General features: G+C 37.8%; 1 protein-coding gene across 1 annotated transcript; it reads right to left on the bottom strand.

Moving 5' to 3' along the window:
• Positions 1-46: 46 nt before the first annotated feature.
• Positions 47-21,142, bottom strand: RAD54L (RAD54 like). The gene is made up of 18 exons (XM_034415000.3): positions 20,495-21,142; positions 19,213-19,299; positions 18,614-18,733; positions 18,155-18,215; positions 16,910-17,045; positions 15,433-15,502; positions 13,750-14,038; positions 13,116-13,240; positions 11,192-11,342; positions 9,951-10,077; positions 8,592-8,666; positions 6,010-6,140; positions 3,992-4,102; positions 3,768-3,891; positions 3,506-3,584; positions 2,850-3,029; positions 1,815-1,978; positions 47-1,144 (listed from the first exon to the last, which is right to left on the bottom strand). The coding sequence occupies exons 1-18, from the start codon at positions 20,495-20,497 to the stop codon at positions 943-945; spliced, it is 2,235 nt and encodes a 744-aa protein (XP_034270891.1). The 5' UTR covers positions 20,498-21,142; the 3' UTR covers positions 47-942.
• Positions 21,143-23,155: the final 2,013 nt, after the last annotated feature.

Genomic DNA, 23,155 nt, shown 5'->3' with positions numbered 1-23,155 from the left:
ATTGTTTTTAAATACTCATGTCCTAGAAAATACCATTTCAAGCATCTGCTCGTAAAGATTTAATTTTTCATATAATCACAGTAATTCAGAAGGCCCATTCTAACATAAATACAATCCTTTGGGATTCTTTTCTTGGTCATTAGTCTTCCCATACAAAGATTTCACATTTATCTTTCTCAATATATGAAAATAGTTAAATAAAGCAAATGCTTTCCCATCTTTGTAAAATAAAGACCTTAGTCTACCAGAAATTATATAGTAAGAGCAAAAACAATTTTATATACACATGTACACTATTTTGTTACTTCCATCTCATATACATACTGACTTATGAAATACATTTATTGCTTCTTGTGATATACTGTATATACCCAATTGGAACAATATTTCTCTTTATTTTACTTATTAATTTGTTGTAAAAACACATGACAATTTTTGATTTTATAATTGAAGATGATCCTGACCTAAAAATTGTTCATGTAGTAGGTTTAAAACTGGATGATGCAATATTAGTCCACTCCACCAAATACATTTTAAAAATGATGTCACAAATCACGATGATATGTGGTAGTGATTCTGCTTTGAGCTTTTTCTCTGAAAGTGATATTTGTTAACGGTTTGGGGTTAAATAGTCCATCTGACATATGTAGACTTCACGATGCCAAGACATTCTAGAGGCGAAAGATTACACCAACTTTAGTATCTCTGCTACTAGAATATTCTGTACACATTTAATGGATTGACAGTAAAAGCTCAAACATACTTTTTCAGAAAAAGAATATTTATGATGGTTGCTTGTAACCAAATATTTTAGCAAAGTATTTGTGAAGATAAGTCTATAATATTTATACAGATTGAGACAAGAAAACATCCAATCCTAATGTTGCTGATATAGAGGTATCAAAAAGAATTCATCTTTTAAAGAGCTTATTGATCCAATGGTTATGGTATCCCTCGTTGTTCTTCATGTGATTGATGATAGAAGGTGAAAGATACTGCAGCATCCCAGGCAGTCTTGAGGACAGTGTCCTTGAGGCCACGTTTTTCAGCACAGTGATGCCACTGAGAAAAATCAGAAGTGCAGTCTGATCCTTCTGGAGGAGGTCTGACTTGATGGCCGTTCACACAGCGACGACATTTGATCCTGCAATAAAAAGTGCATTTGTATTCACCCCAGTTACAAGCCATGATTTCATGCTATTGTATTTGAGCTACAGGACTTGGTGTTTGGCAGATTTCCCATGCTAGGAACAATATAAATTAGGATTATTTGATTTAAATGGCTTCTCGTAGCAATGACTTCAGGTGGTGTGAATATAAAATAATCCTCTTTCAAAAGCCAACCATGGGAAAAATGTATCTATGGCACCAGCAAATATTCTCAATTAGTGAAAATCCACCAATTAGAAGTATGTAAAATATTATGTACAATAGTAGACCATCAAACACTGTTTTAAAATGGTTCAGAATACATTAAAATTGGTACACGAGTATTGTCCCAACCAACCCATTCACTTTCACATTCATGCTTAAAAGTTCCCAGGCCTAGTCTATCTGAGCTGTACATTACAAAATTTAAGATTAAAAAAAAATCAAATATTGGTTTCTACAAATGTGGACTTCTATATGCTAACTGCAACACTGGCTGGCTGTCAAAAACCTCTATCACTAATGTTCAGATTCAGTCTCAACATCTGCATACAGTTTACCTTAGTCTTGTTTGTTTTTTAAACAATACTAACATTTCCATCTATGTCCCCTAATCTCTGACTACACAATTTAGCTACCGGTATCTAAGGCCTTCTGAGACCTACTTGTCATGGGTATCACTTGTAGTGGTCTCGTTGAGTGTGAATAGCTCTTTCAGTTCCCCCAGAGAGAAGTGTCTTTCCACATCTTGTTCTTCATCTACTACACAGCTGCTAAGTGCCTTCTTGTGTGTCTGCCGCTGGAAGATCTTTTCTTCAATGGTCCCTGTCTACAAAATAAATATATATCTGGTGACAAGTTGTTGTGCGACCTGTTTGACTCTTAAAATCACTACACATTGCTTAACATGATTTTAACAATCTAGTTAGCTTCAGCAGAAGCTATCAGTCAAAGTTGACATTAGCAATTCTCTTTTTTTTCTCCAAATATAAATACATCAAAACCTTAGTCAATTCATAAGAGATAGGATGTTCTGCAAATGCTTTATTTAAATTTTGCTTTTGTCTGCCTAAAGATTAAATCTTTAGCATGTGAAGAAAAATACTTTCTAAGTACAGTCCTGCTTCTTACCCAAAAGTAGGCTGCTAGCACTATGTCAGATCAAGATGGTGTTGTTTTAGATGCATATTGTAGCCCACATGATTGGAGCACACACACAAAGAATTCTGAAAGTTGCAATCACAACCCTCATTTGAGTAAGGCTGATATAACTGTAGCTAGATAAGGTCTTGGCAAAAGACAAGGTACATCCCTTAATATAAAACATTTGAAAGATCAGACTCCTAGAAAAAGGTCATGTTTAATAAACTGAAGGGTAAGTTTTCACTCTCCTTTCTCAAGCTACCAGTCTGAAACACTAATAATTTCCTTCTGGTTCTATTTGGCAAGATTCAAGAATACTTATATAATTCACCTATGTTACCTTATTTTGGACATGTTCATGGTATGGCATAAGAAACTCTAGCCCAATAGCAACTTAGATGTTACAGTGAGTTGGGCAGTATATAAATGTGTTTAATAATAATAAATAAATAAGACACCTGCTACAAACTCGTTTCTTCCCTGCAAAAAACGCAAGGCTTCATTTCGTGTGCTCCAAGATACTAATGTCAACAGTGAGTTACATAGGTCAATCTTACTGAAAGTAATCGATAGATATAGCACGTTTTCTTTTGGCCATCTCTCCACACTCGGGCCATAGCTTGTTCATCATTGGCTGGATTCCAATCAGGATCAAACATCACAAGCCTGTTTGCTCCAATCAGGTTTAAGCCACATCCCCCAGCTTTGCTACTCAGCATGAAAATGAATTCAGGACTCTGTGAAACCAGAAAAAAAATAAATTATCAAGCATAGGTGATAGTTAAATACATTATCTGTAGTGTAGACCAACAAATCTCAAAAAGTTACAAAATAGTATTGCTCCATGGGTGTATGCCTCTGCAATGGTCCAAGCATGAAATTACCAATACATGAGTGATCAAAGCTTTCTGATTCAAGAACAGGTGCAGGCCTCCCTGCCAGCAACAATCTCGTCTGATTCTTAGAGTCCAACCTTAACAGAATTTCTGGTACTGCAATTAGGGCTGTAATAATTGAAGCACACTCTTTTATACAGGGGTTATGACTTTCTGCAAAGCACATTAAAATAAACTTATTAACATGTTACCGCTTTGTAGCTACCTCCCTATGTTAAACTGAAGAACATCACTTTCAGTTAAAACTGACATTATATAAAGACAGGGGCTTTTGTACTAAAAATCTCCATGAACCGGATATTAGAAACTTCACTTACAGAAAGATTGTTGAAACGCTCCACTATCTTTGCTCTCTTTTTAATGGACATGGTACCATCCAGACGGACATACAAATACCTGATACAAAAACAAGACATGAATCTTCATATAAATATCTTATTGAAATAAAAATGACTTTATTAGGAAAAGGATTCTCCCTTCCTTCTCTCTCCCTCCCTCCCTCCCTCTCTCTTCAGGATAATTTTTTTGAACTCCCTCTCATTTCACTCCCAATATATACATTAGCTTCAGTCATTATACCTCCTACTTCTGCAGAGTTTCTCAAAAAGATCAAGGGTCTGTGTGTAATTGGACACCAGGACTACTTTATCATCACTCGTGCTTCTAGTAACTGCCAGAATGTAGTCCAGAACCAGCATCTTTCCTGGAAGGAAAGAAAATGAGTGTACGCATATTTTCCATAGGGCTGAGAAATCACCTGCTCGTGCAGACAGAGTACAGATTGATCTTGCAGTTATGCTTACCTGAAAGCTGAGGTTCTAGAGCCTTAACACTGTAGCCAGATGGAAACAACTGCAAAGCTCCCGCAAACCCTTCTTCCTCTTCTACACACTTTTCGTAGATCAAGGCAGGGTCTGCAGAAGAATTCAGGAGTCACTGCATAGAACTGCCAAGCACTCCATTCAATGAGGTAGAATTGTTTTATGTTAGCGTTAAAACAATGGGGAACCTCCATGCCATACTATTCCTTCTCTTAACAGATACGGTCAGAGTAACAAGACACAATGAATAGTTTAACATACAGTACTAAATAAAAAATGTACAAAAGTGGTTTGCCTCTCTTTGAGAGAAGTTGAGTAATTTTTTTTACTTATCTAGATTCAGTGCTGTGATCAATTCCACACTGGCTAACAGTCCAAGGATTACTATTTATAAATCTATAACAGCCTTCCTCTAATGACCTCTAATGCTTTGATTTCTGCGGTAACTCCAAACTATCCAGACCTCATTTAAAAAAAGAAGCATATTTGACTCAGATTTTTAATGGACAAGCAGATTATGCAATTTATGAAGGCTGCTGAAGTAATGATGACATCAGACACTGATTATCCATAATGCAGATTAATTTCAAAATACAAATTTAGGCTCTGTGAAATAGCATCTAAGAATATAGGTTACTAGAGCTGCAGAGGAGCAGGTTCCTCACTATAGCTATTTTTAATCCAGTAACATCATTTTCATTGCCTTCTACTATATATGTTTAATTTTGGACCCAAAATAATTATTTCAAGGATAAACAGATTTCAATAACAAAGAATATACCTATATAGCTCAGAATTAACTTCCATAAATGTGTAGATTTGGTTTACTCTAAAACATTAACAATTTCCCAATTGAAATTGTGATTCAATTTGTCTATTTGTTGAGAAATTAAAGGATTTCCATCATGTCTTCTGACAGCCAGAAGACTTCCAAGGTACTTTCCAGCTGTTATTCTGTTCTATTCAAATGATGGTTACATTCTGCCTGTGTGTCTTATATAGTAGCTGTTACAGTTCACACATGCTGTATGTTGTAAATGACTCTTGTTTTTTTCTTCTTTGGTAACTGGGTGTTTAAGTTTGCTTAAGATGTTTTGTTGGTCTGCAGGAAAACAAACAACCTCGGAAAATATCAAGAGCCCAATAAACTGGTTTCAAGAGTATAGTGTATTTTTCGGAGTATAAGATGCACCAGAGTATAAGACACACCTACCTTTTTTGGTGAGGAAAAGAAGAAAAAGAAATCTCCTTCTGCCTCTGAGCAATTTTGCCTTGTTGCAGCAAATAGCAAACAGCCTGCTTCACTTTCATTTTCGTTTTCAGCATAGCTTGATTAGCACAAGGAAAAAAAAAATCTGCTCCAGCAATTTACCTCTTTGCAGCAAGCAGCAGAGCCCTGCACAAAACAGCTGAGAGCAAATCAGCTGAGAGTCGGGAGGCCAATCCAATCAACTTGTGCTAATTAGGCTGTGCTGAAGCTGAAAGGAGCTGTTTTTTCTTGCTGTTTGCTTGCAAGGAGGTAACTGCTGCGAGGCAGAGGCCAAAGGGTGTGGGCCAGTGGGTGGGTGGGGCTACATTCGGTGTATAAGATGCACCTAAATTTTTACCCCTTTTAGGGGGGAAAAAGGTGCGTCTTATACTCGGAAAAATATGGTAATTTGTTTCCATGGAAATTTAAGTACCCAAAGTCATGTACATAAGAGCAAAATCAGAGGGCCAGAATTGTGATCCTTGGAAATTTTAGAGACAAGAAGTATAGTTTGGAACAACTGCTGTGCAAAAAAAAAAAAAAAAAAAGAATGTGCCTTAGGACTCAAGACTATTAATTTTTACCTTCTTGCTCACTATGTAAGTACAAATTCCTCAGATTCATATTCCAAAGCCTTCAAGGACAGATTGTTTTCTTGTTACTAATTTTGTCATATTCCAGGAATATGGGCCTGAGATGGGAATAGGAGGTTGCATAAATATACATAGACGTGATTGTCAGAGTTACTCACGATTACAAAGCTTCTTCAGAGATGTGATTGAAGAGAGAGACGAAACATTCATCTTCCCCTCTTTCAGATCTTCTGCAGGCTTTGCTTGCATCAGAAAGTATTTGTATAACTCTGCTTGAAGGGGAGTCAGCCTGACGCAGAAGAGAAAAATAAATATTAGATCATTTTAAAGATAAGTCACGTCATATCTACAATAATATGGTTTAGTTTCAAGGGAAATATGATGCATGATTAATACAGCTCTGAATCTATCAGACTTTTTTTTTTTTACTATTCAAATTTAAATACTAAAAGTATTTGCTAGTATTTGCTACCCAAATACTAGAAACTCAGTAGGGGAAAGAGAGGAACTTAGCTTTCAACTGACTTTGGTAGGAAATCAGGTAATTTCATAAGCCTTCAAGAATCCTATTTGCTCAGTTCTAGAACCTTAATGAAATGAATTCTACTTTTAACAAATATTCTCAGAATTGCAGCCATTTCGAATGCATCGCAAGGAGTCTCATACAATGCCTTTTTTTCTGGGCACAGAATACAGTTCTAAAGAAAAAACTAGGTTGCAACATTTGACTATTTTTATTTTCTATGAATATGGAAGAGAATTCTATGTGTATAGAAACTCCATAGGCACCTTCAACACTTTCAAACAAATGCTGGTGGTATAAATGGTATTTTGCGGCATATCACATTCCTACAGAGGAATTATTGAGTCTGTCATCTGCCCCTCTATAACTGTCTGGTTTGGTTCTGCAACCCAACAAGACAGAAACAGACTTCGGAGGATAACTAGAACTGCAGAAAAAACAATTGCTACCAACCTGCCTTCCATTGAGGACCTGTATACTGCACAAGTCAAAAAGAGGACTGTGAAAATATTTACAGACCCCTCGCATCCTGGACATAAACTGTTTCAACTCCTACTCTCAAAACAATGCTATAGAGCACTGCACACCAGAACAACTAGACACAAGAACAATTTTTTCCTGAACGCCATCACTCTGCTAAACAAATAATTCCCTCAACATTGTCAAACTATTTACTAAGTCTACACTACTATTAATCTTCCTATCACCCATCTCCTCCCACTTATGACTGTATGACTATAACCTTGTTGCTGGTATCCTTAAGATTTATATTGACCGTTTCCCAATGACTATCATTAAGTGTTGCACCTTAGGATTCTTGACAAATGTATCTTTTCTTTAAAGTACACCGAGAGCATATGCACCAAGACAAATTCCTTGTGTGTCAAATCACACTTGGCCAATAAAGAATTCAATTCAATTCAATTCTATTCTATTTAACTGGCTTTCTGAATTAATCTTATAAAAAGTTAATATGAGACAGAAAGCCTTGTGGGTACAAGAGTACTTTAGCAAGCAAGCACTGGGCACCCTAAATTGAATTTATACTTCAAGAAAACACAATGAAATCAGTGATTTAGTTAGCCAAATGGTAGGCTCTTTGGTTTTAGCAGAGCTGCTCTAAGCATGAACAAGTCCAGCTCAAACCCACTATATCTCATTTGTTTCACTGTTCATAGTTACCACCCCTACCATCATTCATGACTATGTGAGTAAATGTAGAGGATTCTAAATCTCTAAACAGAAAGACCAGCCTATCACATTTATATATAGTGTTATCTAAAGCCCTATATGGCATAAGGCCTAGCTACCTGAAAGGCTGGCTATCCCGTTTGCCCCAGTGGATTTGCTTACTTTGAGTCCCATCAATTAAACAATGTGTTTCTCTCATTGCATTTGCCCTTTGTAACAGCTTCTTCCCAAGGATCCTTATAGCTTCCACCTTGCCCACCTAAAGCCAGATTATTTTATGATAATATGTGCATAGACATTTCTGTATTATTGCAAATATATGTATACATGGCCAGTAGGATGGATATATTGTTGACAAAAAATAACAACTGGGGTTGCTGTCGAGGAACACAGATAGACACTTGGTTCAAACCTACACAATTCATTCACTGCATAAAGCAGACCGGAAAGAAAAGTGGGGATTAAAGGCAAGTGTTGTTGTTTTTAATTCGTTAATGCTGATCATTTTGGGCAAAGTGCCAATCTGATTTGAAAATCAGAGGAATATTAATTATTGTTCTCTAAGCAGGCAGAATGGATATGGGATGAACATTTCATGTCTAAAATAGAAGAGTTTTTTAAACTGATTTAACTGCTTAACCACTGGGAAAGGCATACTGCTTACACCCACCCTCTTGCAGAGTTTTTTCCAGATCACTTTGCTTCATATGGGGAAAAAAATGTCCACTAGATTTCAGTTCTAACAATTCTAAATATAATATTCATGGTAGCTTCAATTATGCTAGTTCTGTAGAAATTATTGAAAGATTAACCAGACCAAAACAGCAAACGTGACTGTTTGCCAAAGTAGCATTAAATGTAGCATATAATACCAACAATAAAGTTTTTAATAACTGTACTATGGTTGGGCTATACATTCAGTTTAAATTCAAAAGCCTCTGTGCACTGATGAATCCCTCTTTTCTTTTTTTTTCATTAAACAAGAAATTTGTTCCTTATTATACATCTTGCCCTTTAATTTTATACCTGCAACACACCACCTGCTCAATTTTCACTGGCAAGTATTTGGAGAGAATATCTGAAGTTCTTCTTATGAGACATCTAGAAAGGAAAGACAAAGAATTTAATATTGTTAACACCATGGCCTAATCTCCTGACCAGATTTTACCAATATTTCTTCCTAATGCTAGTAGGGAGATCTTCATCCAGAATACTTAGCAAATATTTTCAGAATTCCTTTTGCGGTAAATACATGGAATAAATGCTTTTCTTGATTGAATCTTGCTAACTGACCGCCATCAAATCAACTTTCTTATTGATTTGACCAAATATACAAAAGAAAGTAAGGAAGGCAACAGAATAAAAGCAGTACAGGTATTCCTCGAATTACAACCTGTTGTGTAAGAACCATTCAAAGTTACAGTGACCTCAGAAAGAGTGCTTTTAGAGCCTGTAAAGCACACCTGGCCATTATAAAACATTGTGCTGTCCCCAGCATTTTGGATGGTTAGCAACTGCCTCGCATTTACAAGTTGCCTAGCACCCAAGAATCGGCTCTACTCCTGCAGCCCCACAAAGGATTCCCCTCCATACACAGAGAAGAAGTAAATCCTTTGGCAGGCTGCAGAAATGGAGTTGAAATCTTTGAGATTTCAACTGTTTCTGTAGCCAAAATATTTTCCCTCTATGCATGGATAGGAGCTTAATTTCTCTGATGAGCTGCAGGAACATTCGAGAGTAACAGACTGCCGTGTGGAACTGAATCTTCCCAACTGGCAGCCCTTTTGCTTTGTCCACTTTAATAGCCACAACCGGTTGTGCCAGGATTAGAACTGTGGTTAAGCAAAGCAGCTACATGGACAACTTGGTTAATGACTGCTTTGCTTAATGAATGAAACTCTGGTCCCAATTGTGGTCCTAAGTCAAGGACTACCTGTAGTGCCATGATATGATTACAGGAAAAAAAGTAGGACTATCAGTTCTGACTTGCAAAAATAGGACCTCTAGATGGCAGAAGAATGATACAGAAAGCTCTAATTCTGTGCTGTCATCTACTGGTTGCCTGTATGTTTGCAACCCAGAACTGGTACTTATAGTTATGAGATGAAATTATATAATGGTGATTTAAAGAGAATAGTTGAATGAGCTGAAGACATTCTAGGACACGGGTGTCAAACTCGATCACGCCACGTGACGTATCGTGATGTATTGCGACATTTTTTTTCCTTTGCAGAGCCGGAGTGGGCGTGGCCTGCATGTGACACATCTGGCCGCCAGTTTGTTTGGCCTGTTCTAGGATAATAAGCATCTCGTAGAGAATCAGGATAAGAAGAGAAAAAAAGAAAGAAATTATCCTAATAGAGATAAAAGGACGCTCAACTTCACCTGTTAACAACACTAATCAGCTCTTTCAGTCTCTCTTCTCCTTTTTGCCTTCCAGCCTCATTTGCATCTGCATCCCTGCCTTTTAAAATGGGGATTTCAAAGTGCTTTTTGAACTCCTGGGCTGTCCCTGTACAAAAATAGATACATTTTGGAATTAAGTGTCTGCTGTCCTAAAAACACCCTTATTCCTCCCCAATTTTCTACTATGAAAAAAAAAATTAAACCCGGGATTTTTCAGTTGAAAAGAACAGACAGAACCTTCACTACCTAATGCTTCTGACATCAAAACCATTGTTGACACCCTCTTCATAATTATTGAGCTCTAATATATCTTACAGAATACATTTTAGAGTGTAATGTACTTTACTGAATGTGTTATTCAGGGACAGGGAAGCAATAATAAGCAATCTCAACCTAGAGCAGCTAATTAACCCACAAACCTTCAAATAAGCCTCTTCCATTATCAATTTATACAGAGCTTTGCTTTGACCTCTCTGTGCTTTTATAACTGAAAAAGGATTATGATAACCAAAGCATAATCAGCCATTTTTATGCAGGACCTAGCAAAGTAAGATTATGCATTACATCCATGCAAACCCCCGTGGTGCAGTGGTTAAATTGCAGTAGTGTAGGCAAACTCTGCCAACAGCCTGAAGTTTGATCCTAATAAGGCTCAAGGTTGACTCAGCCTTCCATCCTTCTGAGGTTGGTAAAAGGACCCAGATTGTTGTAAGCACTAGAGCACTAGAGAGTGCTGTAAATCATTATGGGGAGGTATATAAACCTAAATGCTATTGATATCGTCCTACACAAAGAAAGTTGTTCGCCGCCCTGAGTCCTTCGGGAGAATGGCAGCATATAAACACATGTAATAAAATAAATAAATAATAAATAATAAGTGTTCCACACAGGACTAATCAGAAAATGATGTCTCCATGGCTTATCCTGCAATGAATGACTGTGTGAGAGGAGGCTGGGGGGAATTGTTCCTCCTTCTTGTACACAGAAAATATATGATGCAATGGAGGTTCCCCCCCAATAAATGAGATTTTCCCAAGCTCTCAGCTATCTGCCATTCACCCCAACATATAAATATGTTACTGATATATATATATATGGTAAATAAAATTTATATATAGGTTTGCTGTCTGTCATTCTTTCCCTATCGCTATTTAATTTAAACTGGGATTGCCAAATTAGGGTATTTAACTAATATGATTGTTTTACTAAGAAGTCCCCACCTAAAATGCCTGAGTTGACAAAATGTACTAGACTGAAATATTCAAGGAGATCATTTTGAATGGGAGTGCCAGAGATGAGAACCCGGCGTGGCGTATTCAAGCTGTTGAGAGCCTGGTATGTTTGGTTATCTGAGTTTTTCAGCCGGTGCCCCTGGAAAAAAAAATTGAAGAGAAAAAAGATCACCATGCATGGACAGAATAAAAAATAAGTGTTTTTAAAAGGCCAGTTAATGCAAGAAAATTATCTCAGTTCAATGATGCAAAAAGATAGGAAATATATTAGATGCACAAATGCTCATAGTTCAAGGCAACAAGCAGTATCATTTGTAATGTATGAGATTAAAATAAAGCTACATTTAATAGATTTATTGGTTATTGATTACTCTGCTGCTAGAGTTAATTAACCAAATCTCTCATTTAAAAGATGCTGTTCAAATCCATGGAGTAATAATTTTCACTGATCCTATCCACCTTAGCAACAGAATCATCAGTTTAAGTCATACCATTAGTTTAAATGAGTCCATTAGTCCTGAATATATTTAATAGTCATATTTTGTTTCTTTCAAAATTATAAGATTGGATTTATCCTATATTTAATCAAGGAAGAAAGTCAGCAATGTGATAATTACTTCATGTCACATTTCATTTTTAAAACCCATCACAAACAGTTAACTTTTCCTTGACTGGAATTGGGGAATCATGTTCTGAAGTCTACTTTAGAAGGAAGAAAAGAAATAACCCCATATAATAGTACTGCCAACAGCACTGATATTTTCTTCAAACAGGATTTAATTCTCCACACAATGGGCCACCTGCCTGGACCTGTTTTTTCTTTCTGTTCCTTCAGTAAAAAGGTTCCAGCCAAGCCTATTGAATTCACCTGGTTAAGCAGAGCCTACTGTTTTGTCTCCTGCTAATGAAAAATGGGCAGAAGCACAAATGAATTGAACAAGGCCATGCTTTGGGAGACAAAGCCAGCAAAAGAGACAGAAAAGCTATGGAAGATTGTACCAATGAAGGTTGCCAATGGGCCAAATTTCATTATAGTGGAACAAAACACAGGATGATCGTATCGGTCTTCCATTGGGATAGTTATTTTGTAAAGCTTTGATTTGATGATCAGTTTGGATTTTGCTTAGAAACCCAAGCTCCTATGAATACAAAATTGTGCCTGTATCCATAATATCTATTTCTTTGTGTAATTCTCTCATGGGGGGTGGGGGCAAGCTAGAATAGATCATTAAATTATTTTTGGGGTGACAGCCTTTTCTGCCCTTGTATTTTATATTTTTGCTGCCTGCACATCAATCTGGGGCGTTATCTGCCACAGCTTGCCAACCTACTAGTCACCTTAGTTATTTAAGTTATACACAGAATTAAGAAATAGCTGACTAGTAGGAACAGAAATTGGAATTAAAACTGCTGGAAGAAACACCAACAATTTCAAAGGTGCTGATGATACTACTCTGACAGCTGGAAATGGGAAAGACTTAAGGAAAGTTATGGTAAATATGGAAAAGAAAAAACCCAATATTAAAAAAATCCTGACACCATCACATCCTAAACCTATGTCAATAGGGAGTGTGAATCTAATGAAAATAAGTCGAGAAGAAGTAGTAAACAAATGTTACCTTCCTATATTTAAATGTTCTCAGGGATGATGATTGCAGTCAAAAAATAAAGGAACTGCTGTTTGGGAGAAAGACTATGATGGATCAAGGCAAAACTGTCAGGGTTCTATCAGTTGTAAACATGTAGCTAAGAAAATTGAATTCTCAGAAAAAAATGAAGTATGCCTTAGAATTGGGATGATGGAGAAAAAGCATTTATAGTAACTTGCAAGTTATTATACTATACCATTCCTTCACTGCTGATATTTAGGGGTTTTTTTTTAAAAAAATGGCTGTTCCAAAGAACTCATTACCTCATCACATATGACCAACCCAACACTCCCTTTCTTGAGAGCTTCTGCGTGGAGACGGAAAGTTTCATAGGAAATTATCAGGATGGGGGATGGGATTCTACGGCCTCGCTGGTTCACGAATCCAACTATCAGGAAAAAAATAAAAATGGCAAAAGAATAAAGATAAAAAATTTGGATCCGAAAAATACTCTGTAGCATTCAATTATTCAAAGTAACTTAACAGTCTATTGCTAAGTCAGGACAGAGCTCTGGCCTATCAACCTATCCTTAATTTACCACATACTATTATATCTCTGCCTCTTCATACGTTGGTTTAAAATCAGATTTTGCCGTTCTCAGAATAAACCCATGAATATCAACATACTTAAGTCTCATTTATTTCAATGGGATTTCTGTTAAGCAATTTGAAGAGTGCACCAGCTAATATGCTTTTTCTATAGTCTATGCTTTCTTAATTCATAACTACAAAAGTTACTAATTAGACCATTTAACAACCACAGCAATCATTCTCAGCACAGTCTGCTAAAAGAAATCCCTATCATTATATGGTTTAGTTTAGTCTAAAACTTATCGGCAGTTTAGTTAAAGCGCTCCCTTTGCTTTGCAACAGCTGCATATTGTGTAGCATTTATACCTAGCTTATTATCTATGTCCTCTTTAGAGCCTCCATCAATAGCCAGTGGATGGATTCTTCCTCCAAGCCATTTGCCCACTTCATTGTACCAGTTTTTCACCAGGCTGGAAGGCGCAACCACAATTGCCTTGTCAATTTCAGGCTTGCAGTCCGGACTTTGGCGCAAAAGTGTCCAAATCAAAGTGATACATTGCAAGGTCTTCCCTAGACCCATCTCATCTGCCATGATGCAGCCATGACTTCCAGGGATCCGACGGCTCGTAACACATTCCCATAGGAACTTCACTCCCTGTATGAAAGTGCCTGAGTTCAATTTAAATAGGTATGCAGAATATTTAAAATCATATTGAGTTATCTAACTGAATTGTAGAGCCCAACATCTAACCATTTACAGGAACAATGAACAATCCCACATGGTGGAAATCACATACTTAGCCAGGAGATTATCATTAGTGGAATTCAAAAATTCAAAAAATATCTCAAACATTCAAGAAGCAGCACCTGTGTAAACAGTGGCCAATTATGCCTATAATGTATGGACTACAACATCAGTGAATTGTTTTATTTTATCCCAAGCAGAAATAAATCAAGATGACAAACTAAAGAAAAACAATCATAGCTACACTTCATCTTGCAGTAGTTTGCAGAACTGCCATGCCATTATTTTCTGCAGGATAGACTAGTACGGATAGGACCTAAACTTATGACCACATTATCGAGACTGGAACTTCCATTGCTAACCAAGGCAATTGTTAAGTCAGCTGAACCCAATTTTATGACCTTTTTTTGCCACAGTCGTTAAGTGATCTGGCTCTACTCATTGCTTGTCAGAAGCCCCCTGGGAAGGCTGCAAATGATGATCTCATGACTCTGTGATGCTGCAACCATCGTGCATACCTGTCGGTTGCCAAGGGTCCAAATTTTTATCACATGAGCATAGAAACAATGCAAGGATTGTAAGTGTGAGGACTGATTGTAAGTCATTTTTTTCAACACCATTGTAACTTTGAATAGTCGTAGTTGAGGTCTACCCATATATACTAGATTAGGCACTGTAAATAGGTAAAGGATCCCTTTCCTCAAAAATAGGATTTTATCATCATTACAGCAGTGACAATTACCGCAATCAAGCTCCAAGTTTGAGTCTGGTTGACAGAGGAACTCAAAATGCTTTAGTCATAATGCAAAATGTTGGCTCCCTCCCCTGTGAAAGCTTGAAAGCAGGAAGACATAGGAAACTATGGAACAATTCCTACCCACCTCAGAGTTTTATGTTTGATAGATATTATATAGATATCAATAATTGCATAAACTCAGTAATTATGTTTATTCATACAGTTTTTGAAAATATGCCTGTTTTCAATGAAATTAAAACAAGACATAATAATATAAGCAGGGTACTGCTGATGTATTTCTTAAAATGTGTCTCTATATTTGTATATCAGTATACATTGTATCATAGTTAAATAAAAAAATTAAAAGTAAAAAATGAAAATCTTTTGAATTTTTTTTTAATAGATATTGCCATACTTCTCAGAATAAGGGCTTCCCCAGGACAAGCAGAACAGTTGGAACTTATTTATGTAGCATGAGGCCAGGCATTCCTCGGATTTGTGGTTTAACAGGAATTAGTGTCTTTAATGGCTGATTATACTGTTATAGTTAGCTTCCCACTGTACTCACCTCTCTCTGATGAGGTCGTAAAACCCGGCTAAGACAAGGATCTACCACCACATGAACAGGCGTTTTATCCCTTCAAGAAGCAAACAGAGCACAGATCTAAGGAAATATAAACCTTAAAAGAGATATTCTGGGAAATATCTTCAGGGGATATGGGGATGACTGCTGCCAATGTTTTAGACTTGTATAACACAGTTTTATTCCGCTCTGCAGAATTCACTGGGAGCAATCCAGTTCAAAGCTAATAGAAAACTTAAAAGAAGCTTAGCATATACCCAGCAGCTGTTTTAAACCATTTCATTACCAGAGTACACATAATTCAGAAATCAAAGACAGAACATCTTGTGCATCACAATTGGTAAATAATGATTACTAATGAAGTATTTGATCAATTTCATCGGCAGGTTTACAATATATATTGCTTCTCTGAATCCATAATCTAATTTTGAATTTGTCTTATTTATTTGTTACATTTATTTGGCAGTTATATCTCACCATGGGGCTATACTAAGCAGCTTACAAAAATAAAAACAGAGAAATGAAAAGAAATATAAGCCAGACGGTAATAAAGTAACGGAACAATAGAATAAACAATGAAATGGAAAACAATAATACAACCATATGAAAATAAAAGATGGAGAGGTGGAGTTTGTTATGAATCTAGTAGTTACCTCCAGTAATACTCCTCTACTGGGTGCCCAGGCCAACCAGCCAAATCAAGTCTCCGGGCTGTTATGGAAGGATAGGAGGGTGGAGACAGTTCTCACTTTGAAGGGTAGGATATTCCAAAGGGCAGGCATTATGGCAGAGCAGGATCTTCTTCGGGATCCCAACAGGCAAGAGTTCTTTGACTAATGAGATCCCAAGTAGGCCGTCCCTACCAGCACGAATTGGGTGGACTTCTCCTAGCAAGACAAGTTGGTTCATCAGGTAGCCCTGACCTATGCCATTAAGGGCTTTAAAGGTCATAACCAACACCTTCAACTGCACCCGGAAGAATACTGGTAGCCAGTGCAGTTCACAGAGCAGAGATATAATATGGGCCATTCTAGGAGCCCCTAAAAGTGGTCTTGCTACTACACTTTGAATCAGCTGAAGCTTCCAATGGATTTCAGGTGTAGCCCCACGTAGAGCATATTGCAATAGTCCAAACAAGAGATGACCAGGGCTTGAGCGCAGGGAGTCATGATCCACGAAGGGTCGCAGCTGGTACACAAACCAAAGCTGTACAAAGGCTCTCCTAGTCCTGCCCGCAACCTGCTCTAGTAGGAGTTGTAAGTCCAGTCTTAAGTTGTGAACTGAGTAGTGCAGCCTCATTTTACAAGAAATAAGTAAGCCTAATACTTATGTTATACATGACTATTTATACTAAGCTTACAGATCAGTTTAGGTTTTAAATTTAACTCAAGTCCTAAATGAAAACCAACTTAAAGTGACTGAAAAATACTATCCCTGGAATAAGTCAAGCATGAAAACTTACTTGTCTACTTTCAGTTGATCATGAGCACTCAAAGGTGGTGGTTCATATAGAACCAGAGCCCCCTCTTCAAAAGGGTCATGAAGAGCATGCCTAACTCCTGCACGTTTGATGCCCAATGCTCTCAATCCCAGGGGGCCTGAAAGATCATTCAAAGAAAGCAGTTAATCTAACCATTTCATTTTCAATATATGGAATCAAAACTGAGATTTCAACAACATGTTGACTTCATTTTCAATGAAATTGAGCTCTACATGAGAAATATCACGCCTGCTTTCTGGAACAAGGTCCTCCCTGAAATCTAAGTGGCTCCAAACTTGATGGTGTTCTGGAATACCTAAAATGCCCAATTGTTTCTCCAGGCCTTAGGCTAGGACGGCTCGGGGAGCGGGGGGGGGGGGGTTGTTGGATGTGGTTGGCATGTGTTTTATATATATTTTGGTACTGTGGAGTCAGACTGTCTATCTAGTCAAGTGAGGTCCATTGCATTTAATCTTCTTTTTATACAGAGTTGGTGTGACACTGGTTGGTTTTAGATGACACTAAAACGGAAAAAGACTAAACAGGATACTATAACATTTTCATTAGGCTACTGACATTTTCATGTGGCCATGTAAGTAGAGAACAGCAGTCATGAAAATTCAAAAATTCCATTCATCTCATGGATGTCTACCTACAGCCACTTCAGTTGAGAGAGTTTAACCATTTCCTTTAACCTACCAAAGAGTACATAATACTCTTTCTTCCTTCTTCTTTTCCCCACATCAACAATCCTGTGAGGTGAATGGAGCTCAGAGAGAATGACCTGCCCAAAGCCACCCAGACAGGTTTCATGCTTAAAGTGGACAAAGCTAGAACTCAGTTTCCTGGTTTCTAGCCTGGTGCCCTAATTTTGGAGGGTGGGGGGTGGGGGTGGGGACAATTTGACATCAATCATTTTTTTGCTTTCATTATTCCTATGTATGAGGTGTATTAATAATCTACCAGTAACACTAATGCTTTATGACAATAGCTTTCAGTTTTTTTCTTTTGTGTTATGAACACAACAAAATACACATTTTGGATCAGAGCAAGATTTATAAATGAATTACTATGTATTTAAGATCCCAGGGGAGTATGGCAATCTAGTTCAAGTGAAACAGAAATTTGTCCACATCAGTGATTTTTCTAGACCTTTTTTAAAAAAATAATATTTAAAGAGATTAGAGAGGTAAGATTTTTGATGCTTAAAAAAAGAAAAAACATTACCTGTATAATTTGGAATAGGAACCTTGAAAGGTTTTGATAAAATGCTGCGGATAAAGGCTTCCTAGAATTTAAAGTGATAATCGTTAAAATATCATTTAAGTTCATCAATAAGTAATCTTAGAGAAGATTGCACTGACACCACTAGATTTGTGTTGAGGTAAATACATTTAAGATTGAAGAGGTGTGTTATTAATTATAGTGTGAAGTTTGAACAGATCTGCTATATGTGATTTATGTCTCATTCCAAGATTTTAAAAGTCCAAATCTTTTTTCATTAATATATAAAATATTCTAAGGTACAAAATTAAAGAGCAATTTAGATCTCCCATCATACAAGAGATATGTGAATTCACCCTATGATGCAGTCTCTCTTTTACCAGAGTCATCAATAAAAGAGATATGATCCAATAAGAGTAAAAGAATTGTGCCAAATCTTAAGAAAGCATAAATGTCACTTACATGTTTACTACCATCAAGGCAGTGAATTCGATTAGTTAACTGAGTCAAAGGTTTTCTAAAAGAAGATACATAACATTCCTGGATATCAGTCTTGGTATTACGTTTCTGCCTCTTTGGAGTCTAGAATAGATCAGACAAATTGCATCAAGATTTGGCTGCTTGCAATGAAGTATAGCTTGAGAATCTACCTATGAACTCTTATTTTTTAGCAATACATAAAGCATGCCAATAAACAACTACAATACCAAATGATTATCGCTACTATTACTTATTGGAACTTCATAAGCACTGTAAAGAAAGCCATAAAGATCTAGTTGTAAAACTTCTTTGTTCATAGACCAGCCCATATCAGAATTTATATCTGATTGCTCCATAGTCAGATCTGTGTAAATCTGACATATCACTCATCCATAGAGTAGATCTAATTTCACAGGAAGGACTATTAATATCTAAAGAGTTCAAGAAAGGAAAGGATAAGATAACTGATTAAAGAGTCAAATCTAGTCAGTGCCTCCCTGGAAACTTCACACTGTCCTCTTTTAATGTGCTGACAGAAGAGAAACAGCATTTAAATGAATTAATTAAGAAAGGATACTTACTGCTTCAGGATACCAGTCCTCATCCTCTCCAGAGCCATCACCTCCAGGTTTTCTTTTGGCCAGCTGACTGGGAGCTAAACTTCTCCTCTACAAACAGAAACAATTAAGCCTGTTTATTCTGTAGAATCATTGAGCATAATTCAGAACATTTGAATACATATATGAAGTAGTTGGGCTATACCACAGAATGAAAGCACATTTATTTTTATCATCATCTAACAATACCAGTCTAACAATGGGCAGCAGATGGCAGCCACGGCCTATAGGGCCTCTGCGCATTGTGCATCAATTGCACAATTCTGAATTAGAGGCCTAGTTCACAATCACTTGTCTTAGACACTTCTAGTTGGACTTTTGCACTGCACTGTACATGGGATCGCCTTTGAACACTACCCAGAAACTTCAACTGTCCAAAGCACAATACAGATAATTATGGGCACACCTCACTATGCCCATCTATCATAACTGTTTTGTGAGCTGTATAGGCTCCCAACAGGCTCCTGGGTGCAATTCAAGGTGCTGCTAATCATCTGTAAAGCCCTACATGGCAGAGGAACAGGTTACTTGTGGGACTGTCTCTCCCAGTCATCTCTGCCACCCAGAAGGTGGCACAGAGTGGATAAGCACCAGCTTTTCCTCTTTCAAACAATGCCACCTAATGGGACCCAAGGAAGCATGCCTTCTCAGTAGTTGCATCTATCCTTTGGAGCAAACTCCCCCTCCTGTTCAGATGCCAACACCCTTCCACAGAGCCCTAAAGTCGTGGTTCTTCTATGCACCAGGTGTAGAGCAGGGGTAAAATCCAGCAGGTTCTGACAGGTTCTGGAGAACCGGTGGCGGAAATTTTGAGCAGTTCAGAGAACTGGCAAATACCACCTCTGGCTGGCCCCTGAGTGGGGTGTGAATGGAGATTTTGCAATATCCTTCCCCCAGGAGTGGGGAGGGAATGGAGATTTTGCAGTATCCTTTCCCTGGAGTGGGATGGGAATGGAGATTTTGCAGTATCCTTCCCCTGTCACACCCACCAAGCCACACCCACAGAACCGGTAGTAAAAAAATTGGATTTCACTACTGGTGTAGAGGATAGAGGATCTGTAATGTACCTACATGTGTTTTCTTTGTTTTTGCTTTTGTGGTGGTGGTGGTGAATTGGTAGTGGTTCATTATTATTATTTTTCTTTTGTACACTGCCCGAAGTCACAAATTCTGACGGTTTAAGAAAGTTTTAATAAATAAATAATAAAAATATTGGGAGCTCCATTCCCTGGGAAACCCCGCTTACCATGTTCTCCCTGCAGAGCTATGTCCCATCTAGGCAGAGTTTTAGGGGCAGGGAAAGAAGACGCGTGGCACCGGCGGCATTTAGACTCGCAGGAAAGGAAATTCGCGCAGGGAAGGCGAGAAGGGAAACGACCCACCGTCGCCCCGGGAGAGAGAGAGAAACGCTCCAGAGGAATCAAGAAGCTTTTCCGAACAGCTCTGGAAGGAGCAGGAACTGCTGGCAGCAGCTCCTTAAGCTACAATGGAGAGGTGGAGACGTCCGACCGCGGCAATTAAAAGCGGAGCGTCTGGCGACAGTTCTCCGGCAAAGAGGAAAAAGAGGAGTCGGACGGTAGACCACGAAGGCGATCCCGCAAAGTCTCCCAGCAACCAGGCTCGAGAAGCGAGACAGCTACCCGAACCGCCGGCTCCTCTTTTTTTTTTTTTTTTCTCCCTCCCTGGTTGGATTTGCCGCGCAAAGGGGTCCGGGCCTTTGCCCCGCCCCCTCAGCTGAACCTAGGCACGGCCGATCGCACGCCGATCAGACAGCTTGCATCGATTAGCTCGAGGTTCCTACCAAGCGGAGAGGATGGACTCTTTCAAACCCTTAGCTTAGAAAGGGAAGGAAGGTGATCGAGGGAGCCAGTTTACCAGCAACGTCAGAGCCAGCGTGAAGGGCGTGGCTTCCGCGCTACAGTTTTAGATCCAGTGTTTTGCAAACTTGGTAACTTTGTAGATGCCATATGGTAAATAAATATAAAGTAAATAAAAATAAATCCCAGCATTCCAGCTGGGGAATACTGAGGATTGAACATGTTAAAGTTGCCAAGTTAGTAAACATTGGTTTAAAGATGATTCGGGATTGAAAGGCTTTTTCCGCCCACAAGGTTTATTGGGTTTTTATTTTTAAACATATATCAGCATCAATACATGGAATAGTGTGGCCTCTGGGTATGGTTCATGTCAATACAAATAACAGTCATTTGTTACATTAATCAAATTTATATAATCCTAATATTAACGTACTTGATTATTTTAAACTAGTTATTCAATATTTCAATGTTCCATTCTAATGTCAATTATCTTCTTGAACATACATAGCAGGAGTGAAATCCAGCAGGTTCTGACAGGTTCTGGAGAACCGATAGCGGAAATTTTGAGCAGTTCGGAGAACCAGCAAATACCACCTCTGGCTGGCCCCAGATTGGGGTGGGAATGGAGATTTTGCAATATCCTTCCTCCATGAGTGAGGAGGGAATGGGGATTTTGCAGTATCCTTCCCCTGGAGTGGGGTGGAAATGGAGATTTTGCAGTATCATTTCCTTGCCATCCCACCAAGCCACACCACGTCTACTAAGCCACACCCACAGAACCGGTAGTAAAAAAAAATTGAATTTCACCACTGATACAGAGTAATATCATCTTTCAACCTCTCATCATTCCATCTAATTATTACTTATTTTCAATTTATATAGAAATTATAACTACTAACATTCCCCCTAATTCTTATTTCTGCCTCTATTCTGGCTTCTAGTCAGATCATTTTACTAATCCTAATGTTAAGACACATATTTATGTTAAAACATAGTCCTTTATATAAAGGTGTATATTCTTAATGTCTACCTCTATTTCTAGTTTTTAAACAGGCCATCATTATATTGGAAAAAAGGAGGAAAAAAATAGCTCTGTTCTATGCATCATCCCTTGCCTGTTTTAATACTTAAATTCTTATTCGTTTTTTGCCTTTCCTCCCATACTCCTCTCTTGGATCTTTGTCTCTGTCAATATCTGTATCTTCAATATTTCATCTAAATATTTCTCCCATCTCTATCCTCCTAAGATGCCAAATCTCCAGAGTATCCACCCATACTCCTATCTCCCTTTCAAAAACATCTTCCAGATTATCCAATTCAGATTCCATTTTTATATCTCTCAAAAAGTTTTTTCATCCTCTTGTTTTATTTGGTGATTTGTCTGTTCTATCTTTTCCTCCATTCTTTCTGCCTCCCACTCTCTTTCCTGGACTCTTTGATCTTCATTCATTGCCAATTGTATCATATTTTCTACTTTGTCACTTATGCCTTGAATTAAGTCTTTTATCTCTCTCTGGTTCTTTGTCATGGTATCCCTAATGCTTTGAAACATCCGCGCCATTTCTCTTGAAATCTCACTCATTTCCCCATGAAAAGGCATCTTGTCTTAGTTTAATAAGTCCACATTTAGTCAGGGCCACAATATATTCAGTTCCAGTTTTGCTCATCAGAGAGTTCATTAATCATAGCTGTTTACATCTCAGGGTTATTAATTCCATTTAAATAGTCTAGACAGTTTCCGCACAACAAAAGTCACTTTACTTAAAAGTCTTCCTTATCACAATAGTAATTAATTATAGGGCAGTTAGTATCACCACAATCCTTCAAAAAGATGTTGCTTATTTCTTCTGTCAAAATTTTCCTAGATTTGTAGGGGTGTAGTATATTCCATTCAACAGTAGATGGGGGATTGAAAGGCTTGAGAGCCTCCTCAGTTAGGAACTCATGGGCTGATCATCTTGGACATGTCATCTTCTGTAAGGTTATTGTGAGACTAATGCAATAAAAATCATATTGGAATTGGGATGGGAAGATAAGAATTTGTTCATAGTCCTGCTACACCGGCTACACCGGTTTGGTGCAGTGGCTAA

The sequence above is a fragment of the Pantherophis guttatus genome, chromosome 3 (genome assembly GCF_059756535.1).
Source record: "Pantherophis guttatus breed Tessera chromosome 3, ASM5975653v1, whole genome shotgun sequence".
NCBI classification, from domain to species: Eukaryota; Metazoa; Chordata; class Lepidosauria; order Squamata; family Colubridae; genus Pantherophis; species Pantherophis guttatus.
This window is presented reverse-complemented; position numbering and strand designations above follow the sequence as displayed.